This window comes from Suncus etruscus, chromosome 3 (assembly GCF_024139225.1).
Source record: "Suncus etruscus isolate mSunEtr1 chromosome 3, mSunEtr1.pri.cur, whole genome shotgun sequence".
Classification (NCBI taxonomy): domain Eukaryota; kingdom Metazoa; phylum Chordata; class Mammalia; order Eulipotyphla; family Soricidae; genus Suncus; species Suncus etruscus.
In genome coordinates, this window is record NC_064850.1 from 79,855,134 (window position 1) to 79,878,842 (window position 23,709).

General features: G+C 34.8%; 1 protein-coding gene, 1 non-coding gene and 1 pseudogene across 2 annotated transcripts in view; all 3 read right to left on the bottom strand.

Moving 5' to 3' along the window:
• RORB (RAR related orphan receptor B) overlaps window positions 1-23,709 on the bottom strand; it is a 93,986-nt gene that overhangs the window by 42,828 nt on the left and 27,449 nt on the right. Inside the window, exons 3-4 of the mRNA XM_049770814.1 lie at window positions 21,448-21,589; window positions 7,799-8,200 (exon numbers count right to left, since the gene is read on the bottom strand). Of these exons, the coding sequence (XP_049626771.1) occupies window positions 7,799-8,200; window positions 21,448-21,589 (544 nt within the window). The remainder of the gene's footprint in view (window positions 1-7,798; window positions 8,201-21,447; window positions 21,590-23,709) is intronic.
• On the bottom strand, window positions 3,077-3,169 carry LOC126005340 (uncharacterized; annotated as a pseudogene).
• On the bottom strand, window positions 8,974-9,137 carry LOC126005301 (U1 spliceosomal RNA). The gene has a single exon (XR_007494442.1). It is a non-coding gene; the product is annotated as a U1 spliceosomal RNA (small nuclear RNA).

Genomic DNA, 23,709 nt, shown 5'->3' on the forward strand with positions numbered 1-23,709 from the left:
GGCATGCTCTCCGGGTGCAAACACTATTGTAAGATGTAGGAAGGCAACATAGACTCCTTTGCTCTTTTCTTTCATGGTGCTTGGGGAATGACTTGTTAAAGCCAAGAAGAGTGAGTCACACACCAGGCAAGCAAGCACCTTATGTATTATACTATATCTCTGTCCCTGGAATTTTGGGGTTTATTGTTAATTTAAATAAAAATAATTTATTCCCTACTGTTTAGTTAATATATTTCTGTTATTTAATAGGAATTAATTCAGAAAAATTCTCTGGAGCAATTTTTGCATTCCCAATGACTGATTTTAAATTTTTTAAGTAACTTGACTACTTAATTAATATTTAATTTGTTGATGTTTATATTGAAATATATATATATTACACTATACATAATATATATTGATGGAATATTGAAACAAGTGTTTTCAAATAGTATCAAATAAAGTAGTTTTAGAAAAAACATTTGCAAACCAAACAGCAGTTTAACAATAGCCTTCATAATTAGTAAAATACTTTCTCCTCATTATTCAGAGTATATTTTTAAAGGACAGCTTACATTAACAAAGAAATAAAACAGAAAGATTTTCTAGGGGCTGAATTTATAGCACAGCAGACAGGGCATTTGCCTTGCTTGTGGCTGACCTAGGTTTGATCCCCGGCATCCCAGGAGTGATTTCTGAGTGAGCGCTGCCATGTGTGGCCTTAAAATAAAAAAAGAAAAATTAATAAAAAGAAAAATAAAGGTCTTTCTAGCTACAAAATTTTCCAACAAGTTTTGCTCCATATGCAAATATTGCAAATAAGCCCTATACTGATGACAAGCTTTGAAGCTGCTGTATGCTATGTTTATGACATTAATGTTTATTGATCTCCATCAACACAGCCATAATTTGACAATTCTATGTTGCATATCTCATGTGGAATTTTAGCTCTAAATTGTTCTTCCCAAAATAGTTACTAGAAAATGTGGTTCAAGCAGTACCACCCTCATCAGTTGAAAAGCCATCCAGAGCTCTGCCTGAGAGCGACTGTCAAAATTTGTTATGTGCTAAAATGCTATTCAAATAATGAGGACTGTTTTAGAGGTCATCTTATAAACAAACTTTATCTCCTGATAAGTCATAGACAGAAGAACTTCAAGAAATCTTGTTTATTCTTTCTTATTGCAGTATATTTCATATCTAGTATGTTTATTAAGTTGAGTATGTATAATGGAATCTGTACTCCAACAGCTTTGCAAATTCTTCCCTCCATTTTTTTTGCATTGTGGATTGAGAATTTTTTTAATAAAATTCTAAATTGTGAGTCAATAATTAATTTGAATCAAGTATCTCCAAGGGAAGCCCAATAAGGAAGATCAATTTTTCAAAACTTCAATTCAAATTTGAAGAGACTATTTAGAACATTTGCCTAATTGAGTGAATAATATCACATTAAGAAAGTTATGTTAAGATAGATACAAGCATGTAGTGACTAATAGGCATGCACTATACTCATAGATATGTTTATGAGTACATAAATTAAGCATGCAAGTTTATTTTATTTTTAATGTAAATCTTTATATTTTTCCAGAACTTCGTTGTTTACAAAGTACTTTTGTTGTTCTATTATAGTGGTGGTAATGCTCAATAGTACTTGATACTACCTGGGTCTACACAGTGTAAAGGAAAGGGTCCAAAGCTTCACACATGCAAGGTATCCAATCTATTAATCCCCAAAACTTCCCTGGTACATTAGGTAGTTTTTTTTTTCCTAGTTGTAGCGAATCACAGGACTGAGCATAGATTCCTTTTTGTTCACCTTCTTTAAAAATCTTCATTCTTAATATTCAGTTGCAGTAACAAGTGAATTTAGGTGGGTGGGGGGAAGCTAGGTCATACTTGGTGATGCTCAGGGGTTACTCCTGGATCTGCACTCTGACATTGCTCCTGGCAGGCTCAGGGGACCATCTAGGATTCGAGGATTGAACCAGGGTTAGTCCCAGGCTAGCTGCATGCAAGGTAAATGACCTACCACTGTGCTATCACTTTGGCCTAGTATTGGTGAATTTAAAAAATATTCAACTCTATTTGGGAGAAGAGTAAGGAAAGTTTAGGCCACACATAGCTATGCTAAGTGGTCATCCTGGCAATACTGAGGGGATTATATATGTTGCTGGGGGAAAAAAAACATGATTACTCAAATGCAAGGCAGGTGCCTTACCCCTCTAGTCCCCTATCTCAATATTTGAGTTAAAATTTCAGGCTCCATAAATACAAAAGAAATATATAAGGAAAATTTATGTGTATGATTATATTTTTATTTAATTGTATTTATCTGAAGAAAAATACTAATTGAACACTGAACTGAGCTGATGTGAGAAAAATCAGTTTGTCTCTTTAGTGTTGGAGAAAATTTGATGACTATTTATCTTTTATTTTTGAAAGTATATTATTTGGTTGTTTGGATTGTGTCTAAAATATATATACTCTTTCAATGATTTTTTTCAGTATGAGTATTAATTTTAGGCTTGGAAAATAGTACAGCTGATAGGGTTCTTGCCTTGTACATGGATCACCCAGTTTCAATCTCTCATATGATCCTTGGGCATTACCAGAAGTGATTCCAGAGTGCAAAGTCGAGAGTAAACCCCAAAGTCACTGGGTGTGGTCCTAAAACCAAAGAACATCTCCCCTAAAAATAAACAAAAACACCCCACAAAATTCAACAAAATTAGTAACAATTTTATAGAATCCACTAATTTTTTGGTTATAGTAAAAGATCAAAAAATAAGTCTCCACTTTTCTGTTTTACCTGTTTTGTTTTATTTTGGGGCTGTCAATTCCTGTCATTGTTCAGAGGACAATATAGGAAATGGGGGATTAAATTTGGGATGGTTACATGCAAGGCAAACAGGTCATCTTCTGTACTATCACTTCAGCACTCTTTTTTACTTTATTGGGGATTCTTTAACCGTATTTCTATATCTGGCAGTAAATGTTGCAAAATTATATTCCAAAAATAAAAACCACATTTACCATTATTGCTTGAGTAAATTCTGGCTAAACCTACGACTAATTTTTAAATACTTTATTCAAACATCAGATAAGTAATGTGTCAACATCCTAACAAAATGTAAGGGAAGCACAAATGTTTGAGTACCCAATCATGATGCGTATGAATCAGAAAATTTGCAACTTATTTTTGTCCTTCTCTTATGTCATAGCTTTTTTCTTCTCTGGAATTTTGGGAAACATTCTGAGATGTTTTAAAGTTTTTTCTTTGCTTTTCTTACATTTTGTTTCCTATTCCAAATGCAGTAGAAATAAAACAGTTCTGATAAGAGATGCAGATTACAGCAATGAACAGTCTCCATCTTACCCACAGCCAAGGTTATGTTCTATGACACCATGATTACAATTATTTACTTCATGTCTGATTCTTAAATTGTGAAGATAAAATCCAGATCTTCTCTAAGTGCTTGGCACATTTAAGATATATTTTTAAGAATTCTTGGTATGGTAGCACAATGATATGTCTTATTACATAACTAGCCCTGTTTAGAAGCCTCATCCTGGAACTAAATCTATAAAAATTACTGTGTTGAATTTTTTCAGATGCACACTAGGGTGATTTCTCTAATGAGATCCTGGATGTACAGGTAAAAGAAGGTATAAATTTCCTTATGAATGAAAGAACTTCATGTTTTCATCATCTATCAAAATTAAGTAGTTCCTTTGGTATAGCAAAGATTTTGGTGTTTTAGAGTCAATTTATTAAAAATTGACACACTTACACAGATATGGAGACCAGCATCAGGTTTTTCATATAGTTCTTTGTCTGGTTTTTAAAATGTGTTTCTATTAAAATTTGGAAATTTTTAGACTGAATACATAAGCATTAGTAAATTAAAACATTTTTAAAAATGTGCTTTCAGCAACCTAATTTCAGAATAACAGTTTATGTACTTCATTATTTTTGCAGAAATTTAGGAAGAAAACTAGGTCTTCTAATAACGAATAAAGAAGTTAAAAAATTGCTTCGTGTAATACGGCCTTGAATTTATCTAATGGCCAAATGACAGGTTCTATTTTGTTTGCACAGGGAGGGTTCTTTCTGTGACATCTTACCACCAGTTAGATTAGTAAGTGCTCATCAAGTGAAAATGTCAGTATTCATACTCCATAAGCTCTCCTGAAGCACCAAGATAGACCACAGATAAGCAGCCAGCACTGAGCATGTTTCGCAGTGAGAGTGCCAATTAGCTTGAGAGGCACTCTTTTATATTCGATAGGAGGAAACCCCATATGAAGTTTAAAGGATTTTTTTTATGTTGCTTAGATCAGGGTTTTCATATTTACTTTTGCTTTCTTAAAGTTTGTAATTTATGAGTCTCAATTATTTTCATCTGTAAAATTGATATTGAAAAATGTAAGTAACAGGCCTGATAGTACTGTTAGGAGAAAATGACATTGCTTTGCTCAGTGTAGGTGTTCAAAAAGACTATTATGTCATTTTCAATCAATGGTTATTATTAATGAGGCTTATTTATTACAGATACTTTGTGAATGTAAAAATTTTAAATGAGAACTAATATAATTGATGCAAAAAGTAGGAAGTATTATTGTGTCTGATTGGCAAGTGAAATTGAGATTGAACTCAAATACACATCTGTTCTACTTAGTACTAAGTGTGAAGCTCTTCTCTATGGAACTACATCTCAGCCTCAGGAACAGTTTTTAACTACCATGGCATACTGCAGATGCCTTCCTGCTCATTGGTATCATGGCTGTCTCCTGTTATAATAAAATAAGTGGCAATTTGGGGGATGGGTTAGGAAAGAATGGCTGTAAGTGGCTCTGCATAACTTGCCGTTACATTCACTACTCTGAGTTTGTGTCCACTAGATGGCATTGCTGTTTAAACCAAATGTGAGTAAAGGCAGGGTTAGGAGTGTGTTAACCTTGGAAAAAAAAAAAAAGAACAACAGAGTTCAGTTGCATCTGTAAAAGTCTGATGAAAGAAACTTTCAAAAGTTAAAGAAAACCTATATCTCTCTAAATGTATCTTGAAATAACTAAGAAAAGTTAATCTAGTTCATTTTGGTGTCAATGTAGTGTAAAAAATCTGGATGGATTTTTGAGATCATCAAATCCAAATGCATTAGACCACAAATTAGTAGGTTGAGAGCAGAGAGAAAAAAATTGACTTGTCTAGGGGCGGAACGTTGGTGCAGCAATAGGGAGTTTGCCTTGCACATGCTAACCTATGATAGACCGATGTCGGTCCCCCGGTGTCCCATCTGTTCCCTCAAGCCAGGAGTGATTTCTGAATACATAGCCAGAAGTAACTCCTGAGCGTCACTGAGTGTGTCCCCAAAACAAAAAACAAAAAAAACAAGAACAAAAATAAAATAACACAAAACAAAAATATGTCTAGGGTTGTTCAGATTGGAACAATTTGGCTATAGCTTTTCTTTGCCCTTATACTACTTCACTTTTATTGTTATTTCTTTTGTTTATTTTGGGTATCACACCTGGCTGTGCTCAGGGTTAACTTCTAGCTTTGTTCTCAGGGATCATTTTTACCAGTGCTCGGGACCACATGTGACAGGGATCAAACATGACTGGCCATGTACAAGATAAACACCTTACCCCAAATACTGTCTACTTTACTAGTTTCAACTGACACTGAATCATAAAAAACAAACAAAAAAAAACAAAAAAAAACACACAACTGAGTTTTAAATTCTCACAAGACTTTTTTCTTTTTTTGGGTATTGGACATAAGATTGCATAAGGACTATGGTTTTGTTTCATTAGGCTTTTAACATGTGTTCCAAATTAATAGTAGAGTCAGCCAATTATATACAAAGTAAGATAAAAGGGAAATATGGTTATGGTTTATCTATTTTTAACATGTCCTCTTGGAAAGATTGACTATCTCAATTTAAAAGTACTGTCCCTAATGTTGACAGTTTAGTTTGTTGATACATCGGAGGTTGCACACAGGAGGTTGCACAGTAAACAAAAATGTTCATGGAATCAGTTTGCCTGAAACCAGAAATAAAGCCAAAAGAAATAAATTGGCCTTATTTCATAATAAACAGATAAAAAAATCTTGGGAAGATCATGAGAAGTCCTTAGGCCACTGTTTACACATCTGTATAATGGTCATGATATTGCTAACTTCACTTTTAAAAATGCTGCTTATGAAGAGTAAATATGTGATGTGTTTGTGATGAAGTTGAAGACAAGGCTAATGATGGCAATAAAAATGACAACTTTGGTTATTTATAACATTTGTTAAGTTTCAGTTTCTCTCAGTTGTGAATGTCATTCCAGGTGCTATGTCAACAACTTCTCTGCCACACATAGAATTACTCAAAGAGGCAAAATAATGTTTAAGGTTCTGCAATTATTCAACAGTGCCTCTTCTTCAAACAGATGGTAGAAGTAGCCAAGATACATATGGCATGCATTTTATTATATATTCAATCAACTTTATTTAAAACATGCATTGGCTTTTGGCTTCTACTCACAGTATACACAGAGAAGGTGATTAAGCACATGGTATACAAACAATAACATCTAAGAGCCACCACGTTCCTTGATGGTAGAAGGATATTGTTTTATGAGTATTAACTAACAACTGTGTGATCTACAAACTTGTATTGTTTGCTTTGAAAAGATGAGTGAACTGGGAGTGACAGTCTAATGTCAGGAGGCCTCCAAGGTTGCTGAACTCTAGATACTTTACCTATGAGGTTCTTGGAAATTTCTACTTCAAAAAAATGATGCACAATGAAAGATGGCCCTTGAATAATGTCATTTTATCGAATTTCAACAAAGACTTTTTTTCTCTCATCAACATCACTATGAAATAACAGATTGAAACATCATTCAAGGACCTGTTATACAATAAATGCTGCTAGGCAACCTGAGTGGCCACTGTTTCTGTAGCTATTCCACTGTTAATAGGAAGATCGTAATGTGTTAAACATGATCAATATATATTTTTTGGCAGTCAATAAGAGAAGGTGATCACAGTAAACATAAATAGGCTCCAGAGTTTAACAGGCAATATGAAATCACAGCAGGTCAAAAGAGAGCATGCCTCAGAAAGCCTTGAAGACCACCCTTATGAATCCATGTTATTACACAGCAGGAAGCTCAGGTTGCTGACGAAATCATGCCTGTGATGAGCCCTGCTCAAAGGAGCTTATTTGTTGTTCTATAACTTTCAGACTACACTCGTCATTGCCAGTGACTCAGATTCTATTCCCATTTAGAATCTCTGAATTCAAGCTTACAAAGAACTACAGAGGTCTTTCAGTCTAACCTATCTATCTTTTCAAAGTAAGAAGCAGCTTCCATTTCCTTAACTTCTGTCCTCATTTCTCTTAGAGGGCAAGTTGAAGCTCTATTCATTCAGTTATTGCATATTATTTCTACATCCCTTAGCTATTTAACTTTAAATAGCATCACTTTGAACACTTGCTGATTTTTCTTGTTTATATTAATAACATTTTTCCCTTCAGTGATGAACCCAAATTCAACAGATAGCATCTGCTCTTTACAGATAGCATCTTTATATTTATAAATTCCTCTAACTTCCCCCACTTTCTTGAAATACATTTTTGTGGGATAGGAAAACAATGAGAGTTATAAGAATATATCTTGAAACCCAGTGTGTTTCTCACTGTAACTATAAATGCAAACATTTCAACTTAGACTTAAGAAAACAAATATCCTCAATAGGACCAAGGCACTTCAAAGCAAATTTCCCAGGATGAACTACTAGGAGATGACTTGCACTTACCGATTTCAGTCATTGTTATCCCTGGTGCTAACTGCCCATTGTTGAAAGAGCTATAGGTAAACAAGTTGGGGACTGATGTGAGGTCATAGATAGGTTCTTGCTTTATCTGTTTGATTCCAGTCATGTCGAGTCCTGATTGATCAGGAGATGGCTGGCCAGAATCCACGCTGTAATAACCCTCTGACTTGGGCAGATCAATGACATGTCCATTGGCATAAGTGCCGCTGGCCTCGTTGTTCAGGTTGCTTAGCCCATTACTGATGCTGCTGCTATACACCCTGGCCAGGGCTTCCGCTTCTCCACTCTGCTGTTGCCGTTGCTCCTGCAGCCGCTGCTGGTGCTTTTGCACTTCAGCATACAGACTGTCTCTTTGCTTCTTGGACATCCTGCCGAATTTCACAGCTGGTTGAAGAAAAAAGAAGATAACAACTTATGGGCAATCATCCTGTAAAACACCTCAAGTCAAAGGCTCAACTTTGAAGTTCTCTCAACTTCATCTACACAAAGGTCTAGCACCAGAGTCTATTGAACGCCGCACTTAGTAAAAGGTTATATTCATGAGTATTTATTTATTCTGGTTTAGCAAAGTGAAACTAAGTCTATGTCAGGAACAAATGTCAATTTTTTTTGTTATTGATAAGAAGTTTAGAAGGCATATTTCTTTCTTCTTTCTTCTAAAACAAACAAAGACAAAAATACAAACCCAAAAGTCCTTCCCCCAAATTACTAAATAGTACAGACTATTAAAATGTCAATCAACACTCATTATTAGCTTCCCAGCTCTAAGCATTAGGATTACTGGATTGTTGGATAGGGTCCTATTTTACTATTTTCTAAATAACATGTTAGAAAAGGCCAACGATGTAGGGAGAAAAATAAATACAATTTGATGTAAACCATATCATTGCCTTCTGTTGGTTTTGGAATCAAATGAAAACAATCTTTGGAAAAGAGTAGTTTTGTGCATCCAATGCCTAGCAAATGAGCCAACTCCTTTTATTGTTTTATCGCCTTCAACTTGTATACTGACCATTTTTTCTAGCAACATCTTTAACTGTTCTGTGGGAGGGGGTTGGGAAAGACTTTGTAAGATATCAGAATAATATGAAGCTGCTTTGATCTGCATGTATTAATTATTTTTAAATATATTTTCTTTATGTTTTTTATTTTATTTTCAGGGGAGAGCATGCTTGCAGTCCCCCACTACCATAAATTACGCAGTTGAGTTTCCCACATTTGAGGAAATCGCAGGGGTCAACACACCTGGAGTGCAAGGGATGAGCCTCACCCTGGTGAAACCAATTTTGTGATCATGGAATTGCCTCTGCCAGGTAAGTATTACGTTTTTTATTTTTAATTGATTAATTCTTCAATTGAATCATATGAACTACAAAGTCACTAAGTTGTTCACGATTGAGTTTCAGTTATACAACATATAACACTCTTCACCAGTGTGTCTTTCTCGATACCAATGTCCCCAGTTTCCCTCTCCCTTAACACCTGCCTCTATGGCAGACATATTTCTTCTCTCCCCTTCTCCCCCCTCATGCATATCACTTTATAACTTTTCAGCACCCAGTTCTTGTCTAGAATAATCATTTCCAACTATCATTGTTATAGTGATCAATTCTCTGCTCTAATTGCACTCCATAGCTATATGTGGCAAGCTTTCTACCACAAACTGGTTCTCTAATCTCTATTGCCTTTGGAAATTAATTCTATCTTTTAATTTTACTATCTTTTTTCTATCCTTTACTATATTTTGAATATCCCAGAAGTGGGTGAGATCATTCTATCACCTCTCCTTCTGACTCATTTCTCTCGGATAATACTCTCCATATCCATCCATGTGTAAGCAAAGTTCATGACTTCATTTTTCCTAATAGTTGCATAGAATTTCATTGTGTAGATGTACCACAGTTTCTTATCAACTCATTTGTTCTTGGGCATTTGGGTTGTTTCCAGATTCTGGCTATTGTGAATAGTGCTACAATGATTTTCTGAATTGCTTTTTTTTTGGGCCCCTAGGACATATGGAAGCACAATTTCTAGTTATTTGAGGAATATCCATATTTTTTCTAAAAAGTCTAGTTTACAATTTCACTAGCAGTGAATAAAAGTCCCTTTCTCTCCACATTCTCACCAGCACTGGTGGTTTTTGTTCTTTGTGATATGTACTAATCTCTGTGGTATGAGATGATATTTCATTGTTATTTTGATTTGCATCTACCTGATGATTCATGGGGTGGAACTTAACCTCCTGAACTGTTATGAATATTGCATTTTCCATCACAAGCTGTCAGCATTCATTTGTGTGAATCTCATTTTCAGTTTATGTTAATAGTGGGAATTATTATGACAAAATAGAAGGCTTCCTTTAAAGTTTCTGTTTTCCTTTGGGGGACAGGTGACATTCTAAGCAGTGTGCTAAAGGACTATGGGCTGTTCAAATCATATTTGGTGTGCTGGGAGGTTGAACATTCAGGCCTAGTCATATAATTTTGTTCAGGTAGATCAGGAACCATTATGGCTACCCCAAGAGTAGAGGTCCAGGAATCAAACTCCAAACCTTCTGATATGCACACATCTTCAAATTTTTTGGCTATCTCACTTGACCAAGTTTTATTTTCCTTTGTGAAATTATTATCATCACCTATTGGTATTGGTAGTAAATGGAAGACATAGAAAAGAGAGTAGAAGGTAGAATCATGGTTAATTCCCAGATTCATGGTTAAGTGAAAATAATCAAGTACCAAGGTGTTTTCATTTCTTTTCTGTTTGGGGCCATATCAAACTGTGCTTGATCTTATTCCTGGTCCTGTGCTCAGGGCTCACTCCTGGAAGGTTCAGAAGGGCACAAGATTGAACCATAGTTGACAGCATGCAAAGTGAATGCTCTACAAATTATAATACCTCTCCAGAGCCTACTATTATTAAAAAAATAAAATAGGCAGAACACTCGAAGACCTTTATATCAAAAGGGTCTTTGAGAATGGAGCACCAATGGCAAGAACGTTAGCATCAAATATAAACAAATGGGACTACATCAAACTAAAAAGCTTCTGCATGGCAAAAGAAACCCTACTTAACGCAAGAAGACAGCTAACAGAATGGGAAAAAATCTTTTCACTTGATATATCAGATAAAGGGCTGATATCTAGAACATACAAAGCGCTCAGAAAGCTGAGCCCCTCAAAACCAAATAAAGCCATAACAAAATGGGGAGATGAAATGAATAGACACTTCTCTGAGGAAGACAGAAGGATGGCCAACAAACACATGAAAACATGCTCACCTTCACTCATCATCAGGGAGATCCAAATCAAGACAACAATGAGATACCACCTCACACCAGTGAGGTTGGCTCACATCAAAAATAATGGAAACAACTTTTGTTGGCGAGGATGCGCTATGAAAGGAACTCTCATCCACTGGTGGTGGGAATGCCCCCTAGTCCAACATCTATGGAGAAAAGTCTGGAGAGTGCTCAAAGAACTCAGAATTGAGCTGCCATTTGACCCAGCAATTGCTCTCCTAGGCATATACCCCCAAGATGGAAGGACATTCATTCCAAAATACGTATGCACCCCACTATTTATTGCAGCAATCAGTATAATAGCCAAATCTTGGAACCAACCTCGATGTCCAACAACAGATGAATGGATCATTAAGATGTGGTATATATATACAATGGAATATTACATGGCAGTTAGAAATGATACAATCACAGACTTTGCAGCAACGTGGATGGACCTAGATCATGTTATGTTAAACGAAGTAAGTCAGAAGACAAAAGAAAAATACAGAATGGTAGCACTAATCTGAAACACCTAGAACACATATTTTATACACAACTAATACTTAACAATCAAATAACAGGGTTTAACATGGTAGAAACTCCGAACACTGTAATAGTCAACATATACGTGGGAGCAGTGTCCAAAATACATGAAAAAGGAATAATGCAAAATTTTGATTACACAATATACCATAAAGAAAACAATAACAATAGAAACGGCAGCATAGAGAGAACAGGTAGGTAATCAGACTTCTACAACAAAGGCCCACAATAATCCCTTGGAGTTCGTATACAGGAACACAAGTATAGAACACCAAGGGAAATCACGGACTGCAATGGCAACATACCATAACACTACCTTTTAATGCCTTTATCTTACTATATTTTAAATAACCTCTCAGCTTTTCTGTCCACAGGCGCCCTTGGATACAAAGGGTGGACAAACTAAGGTGACAATTCGGGATACCACACAGGATACCATACCTTGCATGCACTACGAGATGGCCACGAGAAAACTCTTTAACATACACTTTATCTCTAGGTAATACCTCCATTTAGGAATTGAAGCACGTGATCATTCAGATCATTGAAGCAGTACCTGAGACGTACAGACTTAAACCACAGGCTTGATTCTTCGAACACTTTTTTTTTTTTTTTTTTTGGTTTTTGGGCCACACCCTGTGACGCTCAGGGGTTACTCCTGGCTATGCGCTCAGAAGTTGCTCCTGGCTTCTTGGGGGACCATATGGGGCACCGGGGGATCCAACCGCGGTCCGTCCTAGGCTAGCGCAGGCAAGGCAGGCACCTTACCTCCAGCGCCACCGCCTAGCCCATCTTCGAACACTTTTAATTAAACCAGCATTCCCTTGCTATTCTCTCCTCTCTTCTTACTACTTTTCTTTTCTTTTTTTTTTCTCTCTCTATTCTGCTTATTACTTTTTTCTCTTTCTCTTCCCCTTTTCTCTCTAAGGTATTTTCTCTTTTCTCTTCCTTCATACCCTTCCCATATACCTTCCCCTTTCTCCCCTCCGGAAATCCAACTATCCCTTTACCCCTCAATCCCATCCAGATCTTCCACCATATTAAAAATTTTCACCCTCAGTCCTTATTCTATTAGGCATCAAGATCGACCTCCTACTCAACGAACCAGTACCCTGCACCCAGGCGAGGGGACACCCAGATAAACCCACACCTCGTCTCCTGAAAGAAAAGACAGCCAACTCCCCTGTGGACTCATGCTGCGAGGCCCTCCCTACTAACTCTCCCTAACGCGGACTGTTCCTTGAAACTGGGCCTAGCTCCAAAAGTATCCCCAATGCAAGAACTCTTCCAAGACCTCCCTGCCGCAAATTTTAATAATCTGAAAAAATTGTAATCAAATTCTTGTCGTTGATTTCTCCTTTCAGTTCATGATTGCACCCAATTTAATGTTTTTTTGCCTGTTTCACTAGTTTATCTCCCCCGTTGTTTTACATTTGTTTCTTTAGTCCTAGTACCACTGTGTTTTGGTTGTTTTAATGCCTAAATTGACTGTTAGATCAAAAATTGCCTTATTACCTCTTAAATATAATCTTGTGTCTCTCCCCGCTGCAGTACAAAAATCAAACACTGCCATCACCCTAGCCTTATTAAAAGGCCTAGGTGTTATTGGTGTAAGCACAAATATTTATTCATTGGTTCATACTCTAGAATCTGCTAATGCCTTATAACTGTGGCTAAAAATGTTTACAAACTTAAAGAAGTTTACACTACTGTTGATTTCCTAGCAAAGAGTGCAGAATAACCACCGTGGATCAAAATTTAACATTTTTTTTGAGGGAGGGGGGAATTTGTGTCATCCTTAGAGTAAAATGTTGCTTTTAAAAATAAATTCGGCTTAGCTAGAGATAGCATTCAACACATAGAGGATAATTTAGTAAATAGACAAAAAGATATAGAGCAGAGTGAGAGCTGGTACAAAAATTGGTTTTCTACCACTCCATGGATAACAACAGTGCTCCCAGCCTTTTTGGGGCCCTCCATTGGCTTTATGTTGCTAGTTTCCTTTGGTCCTTGGGCTTTTCGCAAATTCACCACCTTCGTAAAGAATCAAGTGGATGAAGCAACCAGAAAGGACTCAAAGGTTCTATACCAACAACTATGCACCTCAGAAGACCAGCTGACACCTGACATCTCCCCTCCTGCCAACTCTCCGCCACTTAAGTTGGAAGTTATCGAGGAGCTGGCGCATAGACCTCAATCTGTGCCTTGCCAAGCTTTGGAAACGACTGAATCAAGGGTAGCAGATGCGGTGACTGGAAGCCCCACACCTCTTCACCCAGTGTGGCCAGTCCACCGAGGCACGTCTGTCCCTTCTATATTACCGAGGCACGTCTGTCCCTTCTATATTGTATACTAAACAGGGGGAGATGTGGGAGATCGAGCACCCCACATATCAAAGAAACTCTGAATGAATTTTCCACCGCCTGTCTGATTCAAGCCACAAAAGTTTGCATAGCCCCGAACCAACAGAAAACTCTGCAAATAAATTTAGCTCAGCACAAAGAATCTGGCTTAACCAGATGCCTTAACCTTTCCATGGAACCTGTTTTTGTAACTGCTCTCAAGCATGTAGTTATAGATATGTTTTTGTAAAGTTTAAATTATGATCCTTATTGCTTGCACAAAAGATAGATCTAAATGGAAAATAGGCTAAACAAATAATTGTATTTGCGTAAATATCAATTAGTTATTTGTTTAAGAATTTGCTTCCCCTCCCCCCATCCTGCCAGGTTCCTCTTTATCCTTCCCGCCATCAAAATGTGTTTAAGCTCCCATTGGTTAAAATTGTTGTACTTGTACAAATCTGATTGGTTTATGTTTCAATCCTATGTTACTAAAATAGGCCCTGGATTGAGCTATTATGAAAGGGGCCCCTGGGCTACTGTGAAGGTAAGAAGTGCTCAGGCCATGGGGGTATTGTTGGAAAGATGTGTGCAGAAATAATGTTAACCGTATATTAACTTCTGATCCTCAATAAAAATAAGCTATAATAAAAAAAATCTCTATCACAGAGGGTCCCCAATAGAAGCAATACCTTCTTGAAAGGAGTTAATATTTCATTTCTCCTGTCTCTCATTAGCTCCTCCCATTATTCCTTCAATATTATTTTTCCTCCTCTTTTGTTTATAAAGCTACCATTTTTTATTGAAGCTTTGACTATTCAGATGGATGCCTCATTGCAGTCTTCCTCACTGCAGGTGTGGCTAGATGTTTAAATTCTTGTAACACCAAAGAGTGGAAGCTCTGCCTACACTTTCTAGTCTTGGAGAATGCTGTTCTGTTCTGCCAACTGTAGATTTAGAGCAGCCCAAGCTCTTACTTAACATTTTAATATTTCTTAAAAATTTTGTTCTGATTTTTGATGCTACGAAGAAAAACAAAGTGGCAATTATCCAGTGATTTTTCTAAATGAAAATAGCTAATCTGGTTAATTTGTATCAAAATCTCTTTTCTACCTCAATTGTCATTTTTTTTTTTTTTTGGAAGTTGAATCATTTAGATCTTTGTGCTTAACTCTGTTTGCAAAGATGCTGCCTTAGATTAGAGCCTGTCTTTTGGAGACAGCTTTAATTGCTCACTAATAGAGGTGGTCTTTCTAGTTTGTCCCACAGACAAGATTCTACACAGTAACACTTAGGGACAGCTTTTTTTCCTAGCTTCATAATATATCTTTCAAAATGATTTCCTATGCATGTTTTACTGGGAGAGAAAGCTCTTTTTTTTTTTGGTGTTTGGGCCACACCTGGCAGTGCTCAGGGGTTACTCCTGGCTGTCTGCTTAGAAATAGCTCCTGGCAGGCACAGGGGACCATATGGGACACTGGGATTCGAACCAACCACCTTAGGTCCTGGATCGGCTGCTTGCAAGGCAAGCGCCGATGTGCTATCTCTCCGGGCTTAGAAAAAGCTCTTATATAAGAAAAAATTAAAATTTACAAGTTTGATTCAGAAAGAAATTCGAGCTCCAAGAAAATAATGTGATGTGTCTTTATTTTTGACTCTTTGTCCTTTGTGTTCATTTGGTTCACAACACCCTTTAAAAATTAACAAACCTCTGGTGTTGAATACAAAATTTTATCTACTGCTATAGGTCCTTGTTTCTTCAACTATATAGGTTGCAACACTAGAAGAAGTTGAGTGACTGAATGTGGAGTTTGTAAATAGTTTGGCAATAGTAAACGATTTCTGAATGAGCAAGGACCAAAATTTAGCTCAAAATTGTCATAATAAATCTTTTGCTAGCGTTGCATTTGTTGGATAAAAGGGGCTCACAAGTGGAAAAAAGTTCAAGAAGACCTGCTGCAAGTACTATTTTTTATTTTATATGAGTATATTTATTTTCCTACTTAATGTAGTAGAATGTTTGCATTTGTTTTATATCTACAGGGAACAAAAAGTGAGACTGAGAAATTCCTGGGATATGGAGACATATAGACAGTGTTTCTTTTGAAATCTCTTCCCATTTAAATTGTTTTTTTTTTTTAAAGATTCCTATATATTGTATTAAAGTAAAAAACATATTTTGGTGAATTGATGGTAATAATGACCCTAATTCCTTTAAGCTATTTTTATTCCCTATCACATCAATTTTCAGAGCGTTTTCATTGGTCAGACATTCCATTACACCGATAACTTGATAATGTAACATGTTCTAAACAACATGGACATTGACATAGAGGGCATAAGCAGAGATTTTTGAAGTTCTTGTATGATAGAGTGCCTTACCATGCCTAAACTAGCTTGCTGGAAGATAAGAATGAAGCAGAGCTGAATTACCTTAGGCATCTCTGGTGAGAGCTACTACAATCAGCAGCTATGGATTAAGAGTTTCAAGCAGGCAAATAAACAAGTCTAGTCATGACACTATATAAGAATTTCAGATTCAGTTTTTTTCTCTATATAACTGGCCTTATTATCAAAAATTCCAATGCTAACCAAGTATGTTATTAAGTTTTTTGTCCTAGGAAACACCTGAACACTCAAGGGTGAATAGAGATAACTCCTCCCAAAATCAACTTATCAGGTCATAGAATAAGATTTTGAAAGAAGCACTTAAATTTAGTTATATTTTTGAATTTCAGGATTAATTTTAAGTAAAGGATTTTATTAAAAATTTCAGTAAACTGGGGCCAGAGTGGTGGTTCAAGTGGCAAGGTGTCCGTCTTGCATGTGCTAGCCTAGGACAGACCACTGTTTGTTCCATATAGTCCCCCAAGCCAGGAGCGATTTCAGAGTGCATACACAGGAGTAACCCCTGAGTGTCACCGGTTTGGTCATAAAACCAAAAAAAAAAATTAGTAAACTATTTTAGAATGAACCTTCTATTCACTTTGAAAATACTTATATGTCAATATTTCAGTATTATTCACATTGTAGTAAAGTGGTTACATATTTAGGAAAAAAACAAAACATGGAAAAAGTAAATTTGACATATAATTTCCTAGCATTATATATAAGTATATATATTTGTTGCCTTCAGAGGTCTATTTTATCATCACATTTTGAAGTACTGTCATTCTTATTGCTGCATTAACCAGAAAGGTACATATGTTAAGAGTTTGCCCCTCTTAAACTTGGATTCTTCTGTTAATGCTATTAATTTGAGTATGTAGTCAATTTCTTATTAAACTTTAGACTTTCAAAGACACTAGCATAATCTATAAACAATGCAAGTGTTTTATAAATATTCAGCAATGGTCTTAATACTCATTTGATCCCACATTAGTAAAGGATAATTTTATTTAAAAATATTTTTATATTTATTTTGATTGTGGAATTCTAAATGGAATGGATGATTATTATGGAATGAATGGATAATTGTTTTCATATAGCCATTTTAGAAGTTATGTTATTCAATTTCTTTGGCTATAAAGTTCTCTATGTTTAGTTCTTAATGATTAATATGAAAATATTTTAATTTAACTTGTAAACAATTTCAAGGTATAAACTTCACTTTTATTTTTATTTGGGGGAAAAGGGGATATGTTTGGACCACACCTGGAATTTCTCAGAGATTACTCCTGACTCTGAAGAGTCACACCTAGTGATGCTGTGGTGCTGTGTGTGTGTGTGTGTGTGTGTGTGTGTGAGTATGATTGTGTGTTCAGCTTGCTAATTTGAAAAAAATTTCTCTTGTCCCTCACACTTTTCTAATAGAACTACCTATAACATACTATAATAATGAATGTTCTCTTACCAACACAATGCAGTAGTCACAGGGCCCATTCTTAAAAACTTGAAATAGACTACTTCTGCATAACTGAATTTTTTATTAAAATTCTAACTTCAGATTCAAATTGTAACAAGTAGATCTAAATTAGAAACTAGTCTGTGTAAAATGGTCCTTGTAGGGTAGAACCCATTTTTTACATAGATATAATGCCACTGGGGAGGAAATAGACTTGATTGTTGTAATGTATTATTGTTGGGACCAATATATTCATATTGATGCCAAATTCTTGCTGGCTTTGATAGCTGTTCATAGTAACAGTTGGAAAAAGTTTAGAAAATATTCCAATAGTTGGTATTTGATAGAAGTCCTGTTATAGAAATGAAATAGTGGAATGATTCAGTAAGCATATAATTGCTATCAACTCATGCAAACATACACATGTGTGTGTTTACCTATTTATATGCCTAGAAACGCATGTTCATGTATTCCAAATTTATTTGATTTCTTATTTTTGTCTATACTAAATTTGATAAACTATGTTCTTATTGACTAATGTATATACAGTAGCTAATATACCATGATAGAAGTTTAAAAAGTCAGAAGGCAATAAAAGTTAAGTAATTTTAAATTAATACTTAATTATATAATAGCAGTTATCCTATTTAAGGGACTACTAATTGGAAAGAAAGTATTCTTAGAGTTAAGCATATCTCCTAGAAGATAAATTGAAACATCAAAATTAAGAATCTATTTTGATGGACCAGGAATATCTTAAAACAATTTTGTGTGTTACATATCTTAACTTGGCTACTGGTGCTACTACTAAAGCACATTAAATTTTTTTTTACCTAAGTGGTAAAAGTAAACATAGCAGGTTAGTGGCAAAAACAAAACAAAACAAAACAAAACAAACCACAACAACCAAAAACCCTCATTTGCCAGACATAACTAAGCAATCATTACTTCAGTGTTTGCAAATTATTGAATACCATATGATGGATATTATCTATCAATAAAGATAAAAACCTATTCACTTCCTTTATGATAAATATAAATATACTTTATAATATAAAGTACTCTTTTAAAGTCAAGATTCAGATCAGGCTTCTCCCAAATAGTATAATAAAGAAGATTTTTTTTTCCTTAGAATCTTCTTAATTTTATCCTTCTACTTGAGCTTATTTTCTTCTTTTTTAAAGTTATGACTAACTCCAACTTCTAAGCATGTCTCTTTAGCTTTAGTTCAACTTATGACATGCTAATGATGCATTCTGGAAGATAACCCTAGTAGTCCCAAGACTTTCTCTTGAACTAAAATTAAGTAGGATCACAATCCTTAAGTTCCTATTTCTGTAGAAAAGGCATTATTAATAGCATAGATATGTATGTGCTGAAGTAAATTTATTTCCCCCATGAGGACAGATTGTAGCTTTATCCATTAACTGACACTCTCATAAAGAGCCACCCCATCTTTCTTTTATGTAGAGGGATTTGGATTATCTCCTTTGTGAATTGATGTTGCTGAATCTGCCCTGGGCCATGTGCCCAATTCTTTGCTCATGATTCTGTTTACCAGAATAGATCTACAAAAATCTGCCTTCCCCAAAGAGATACTTCTTTTCACTATAGGAAGAAATGATAGGAAAAAATGCTTTGATCTCTTTTTTTTATAATATCTATGGGGCTTTTCATATATTGTCAATTAAAACATTGTCTCCTATAATAAACTGAAGTGCAAATCGCATCTCAAATAACTTTAGAATTTCACTAAATAAATCCTAAAAACCATTTAATACTCAATCTTCAAATTCTACTTTTTAATTATGAGTAAGTACACAATGCAATAAATTTACCAACTGAACATGTTTGTAACCATGGTGCTTAAATATATTATTTAAAAAGCAAAGAAAAAATAAAATTGAAGAGGCAAAAAAAAAGAGTAAACTTATCAGTGGTAAGCCTAGAAAAACAACAAACAAAAGATGAAATTTGGAAATATTTTTTCTGCAGTTTTAAAAGCTACTTAAAAGCTAAAGAATTCTAAGACATATTTTTAAAAGTTTTTGATCAATTTTTTTTATTGTGTCTGGGTCTCACCCAGAGGTGCTCTGAGTTATCCCAGATCTGCATTCAGGAATAACTTCTGCCTGTGCTCAAAGGACCATGTGGGGTGGTGCCTGGTTTGGACTTCTGTTGGCTGCATGCAAGTGAATTTCAGTGAGTATAGTAAAAGTGAAAAAGTAAATTCAAGGTACAACTTTTTGAATAATTCAAACAAAATAAATAAGCTGTTTGTCTGTTTGCCTTTTAAGGCCTCTTCAGAGCTAAATTATCCAAATGACTTAAAAGTCCTGACATTTGTTTCAGTAACTCATTAAATTGTATTATGCCAAGGGATTATGCATGCCAATCAACACTTTCCTTTTTTACATTACTTATTAGTTTATGCATATGGTCAGAACAGCCTTAAAATTTATGATATTGATACACAAATATACTGTACCTACCCACTAAAGTATCCGTGATTCTCTACCAGATTCCTGTGACACCTCTATTTTAATATCAATTGCCCTCCAGCCTTCCCCTTATTCCTTTGGTAAACAGTTTGTAATACAAGGCCAAGGATTTGTCAATTGAACTTCATTTACAATGTGGGAATATTTATTTCTTTCATTGTTTTTGGATGGTGGAGATGGTTTACCCCACTTTGAACATAGTTAGAAAAAAGCACCAGAAGCACATTATTCAACTGATTCATGTAATAGAATTACTACTGAAAGATTTGTTTGCATCTCATTCAAAATTTGAGAAAGAGAATTTTGTGCTTGTGCTTTATTAAACAGACATTTAGATGCCCATTTGAATTAGACCTTTCAGATACAACAGCAATAAGAGAGTATGGATGCCAGGGGTAAGTATTCACATTGGATATAGGAGTTAAGTGGTCAATGACAGTGCAATAATTTGTTTAGAGGATTACTTAAGGATGGAAGCAAAGCTAGATGAAAATGATTGTTTTCAGTTATTTTGCTTTTATTAATCTTAGAATTATAGTTGGGGAGTCAACCTAGTGAATTTGAGTATAAAAAACTCAGTGTGTTTCCTTGTATTCTGAGGATACCCTTCACATAACCATTCCAGGACCTGCCATTTTACTATCCTCATTATGACTCAGATTAGTCCAAATACTCTTCTGGGAAACTAAGAACAGCAATTAACTCACTGTACTTCCTATAAAAGCATATTATGTTCCTTAGCATCTCTCCATATTAAGCAACTTGTACACCAGCCATACCTCTACCAAATAGGTTCATTCCCTTGAACATTCGTATTTCAGCTCTGAAAACCTTATTTTCAGGAGATCTAGCATTTACAAAGAAATCTAGACAAAAGGTTACCTTCCAAATGAAGCCTAGGAGACTTTCAATTTGTTTAGCTTGCACAAATTGCTCCATGATGTAAAGTCTTTCTCTTTTCTTTATCCTTAATTACAATTATGTATATATGTGTGTATATACATATTTATTCTTACTTTTCTTTTTAATGAGGTTTAATAAGCATGTTATTATCTTTACTTTGTTTCAGAATTTCTGTTTCATTTCTCCTAAGACTAGATATAACAAAGTTAATGTCTTACCATCTCTGGACATTCCTAGGGCAAGACACTTTTGCAGTCGGCAATGTTGGCAACGGTTTCTGTTGGTTCTGTCAATTAAACAGTTTCTCTGCCTTGGGCAAGAGTAAGAGGCATTGTTTTGCTGGCTCCTTCTGAAGAACCCCTAGAGAAAGAAAATTTATTAAAAGGAAAACAGGAACTATTAATAAACACATAGATCTATATTTGCTACATATTTTGAGGAAACAATTGTTTAAGTAAAATACTTCTTTGTAGATGTTTTTATCAGTAAAATGTCTACTGTACACAGAGTATTAATATATCACTCATTCAATCAGAATTCCTTAAAGACAGATGTAGGTGGTGGTATTCTAGGGAAATAAAAACAGAGCAGACTTTCCTAAACTTGGAGAGTAATGGGGAAGTAGAAGACTGCCACTGCTGTACAAAAACCAGCCAAACGATGGAGACACTAGTATTGATAGATGTCAAGCAGTGTGGGGTGCAAAAGTTGGAAAATTGGTAGCAATAACCATAATAAGGGTGGCAGTCAATTTCTAAGATGGATTTTCACCCATTTGGAAACTTTTATTCACCTAGACTTTACTGGAATTTTTTTTTATTTAAAAATGACACACCTTATAACCACATTTTTGAATAAAGGAAACATGAACTACTCAGAAAAAAAAATAAGTAAGGTGCTAAAATCTGACTGATGCTCTCTTCTTTGCCTTAGGCTACAGCAATATAGAATCTTCAGTGCTAGGATGTTTAGGTTCATCTGGCAAAAAAAAAAAAAAAAAAAGCCACAATGGATCATACTATATCCTTCTAAATAAATCCAGAGCTGAATCTGCTATTTTCAAAACTTCTGGATGTTACCAACCTTAGGTTATTTTTATAGAAAACATCATAAGAAAAATAAATATTTTCTCTGGAGATATTAAAGTTTTATTCACTCATTTATTCATCATTTATGAGTTAGTTTCTTAAATTACTCAAAGTAATATGAACAAATTTATGAACAAAAGTTTTTACCCCATTTTGTAATTAGGAAGATTTAAAAAGCTCTAAGGTAGTAATATCAATGCTATGTGAAAACTGGAATAGGATATTTAAATTCAAACAATTTTGTATCCTTAGCTAAGATGAAGTAATTAAGGAAATCATCTTGGTCATAAAATTTAACAGGTTACCAAAAGAATTGATAATAAAGATAAAATCTTAAAACAGTGTATATATATATATATATGTATACATATATACAAAAATCAAATATATATATATATCTGGTGTAGCAATATAACTTATATTCAGGCCTTACTCCTGACTCTGCTAAGGGATCACTCTAAGTGATTTATGAAAAAACAAATGTGGTGCTGGAGATCGAACTGGAGTCAGCCATGTGTAAGGCAAAAGCATAAATCTGTATTCTCTCTCTAACCTCATTGAAGTTTGTCATAAAGTTTTTCATAAAGTTTGTCATCTTTATGAAGGGCTTCTGAAGCATATGTGTGCACAAGTTTCTCTGCAAGAAGAAAGCAAATAGTCTTGTGGTGTAAACCCTAAAGCCATTCAATAGAAATATTTTCACCCCTATGTCTAATGCATTGTTTATGTAATAACTAGTGATAGCATAATGAAATATCCAATTCTCCAGTTTGAATGAATTTATAAAGTCCATTAAAATAAAGATCATATCTAAGTCTTCAGGAATTTAGATGATGTACTTCATATATTAAGAAAACTGTAAGAGAAAAAACTCAACTGTTTGGTCTTGATTAAAAATGACTTTGAATTTATATTTGAATAAAACATTAGGTGGCTTTTATCTTTTGATGTTCTAGTGCCATTTAGCAAAAGGGTTGGTAGCATAGATATTTCTGCATTCACACTTACATTCCTAAGTTAAAGCCTATTTTATATTAATTATGAAATATTTCTTGTTTCTCTGTTACTCATTATTACAAATGAGATTTTTGGCATGGAAGATACTCTATTTCAAATTTTATTGAATGAATAAGAATTTGAGTAAATTCAGAGAATTCATGTCATATAAAATGGGTTATGTTGACTAACCAATATAAAGAAAATTCAGAGGTTGGTATTGAATGGGCTGACATTGACATCTTATTATGAATAAGATTTCTTGAGATTTCTACTTGCTGGAAAATGTAACACATTTGCAAATGTGGATTCTTCTTTGAAATAAAAGTGGTGAATGATGTAATTTTGACAGAAATCTCAAAGTGTGTTTCTGTGTAACAACATAATTTATTTGAT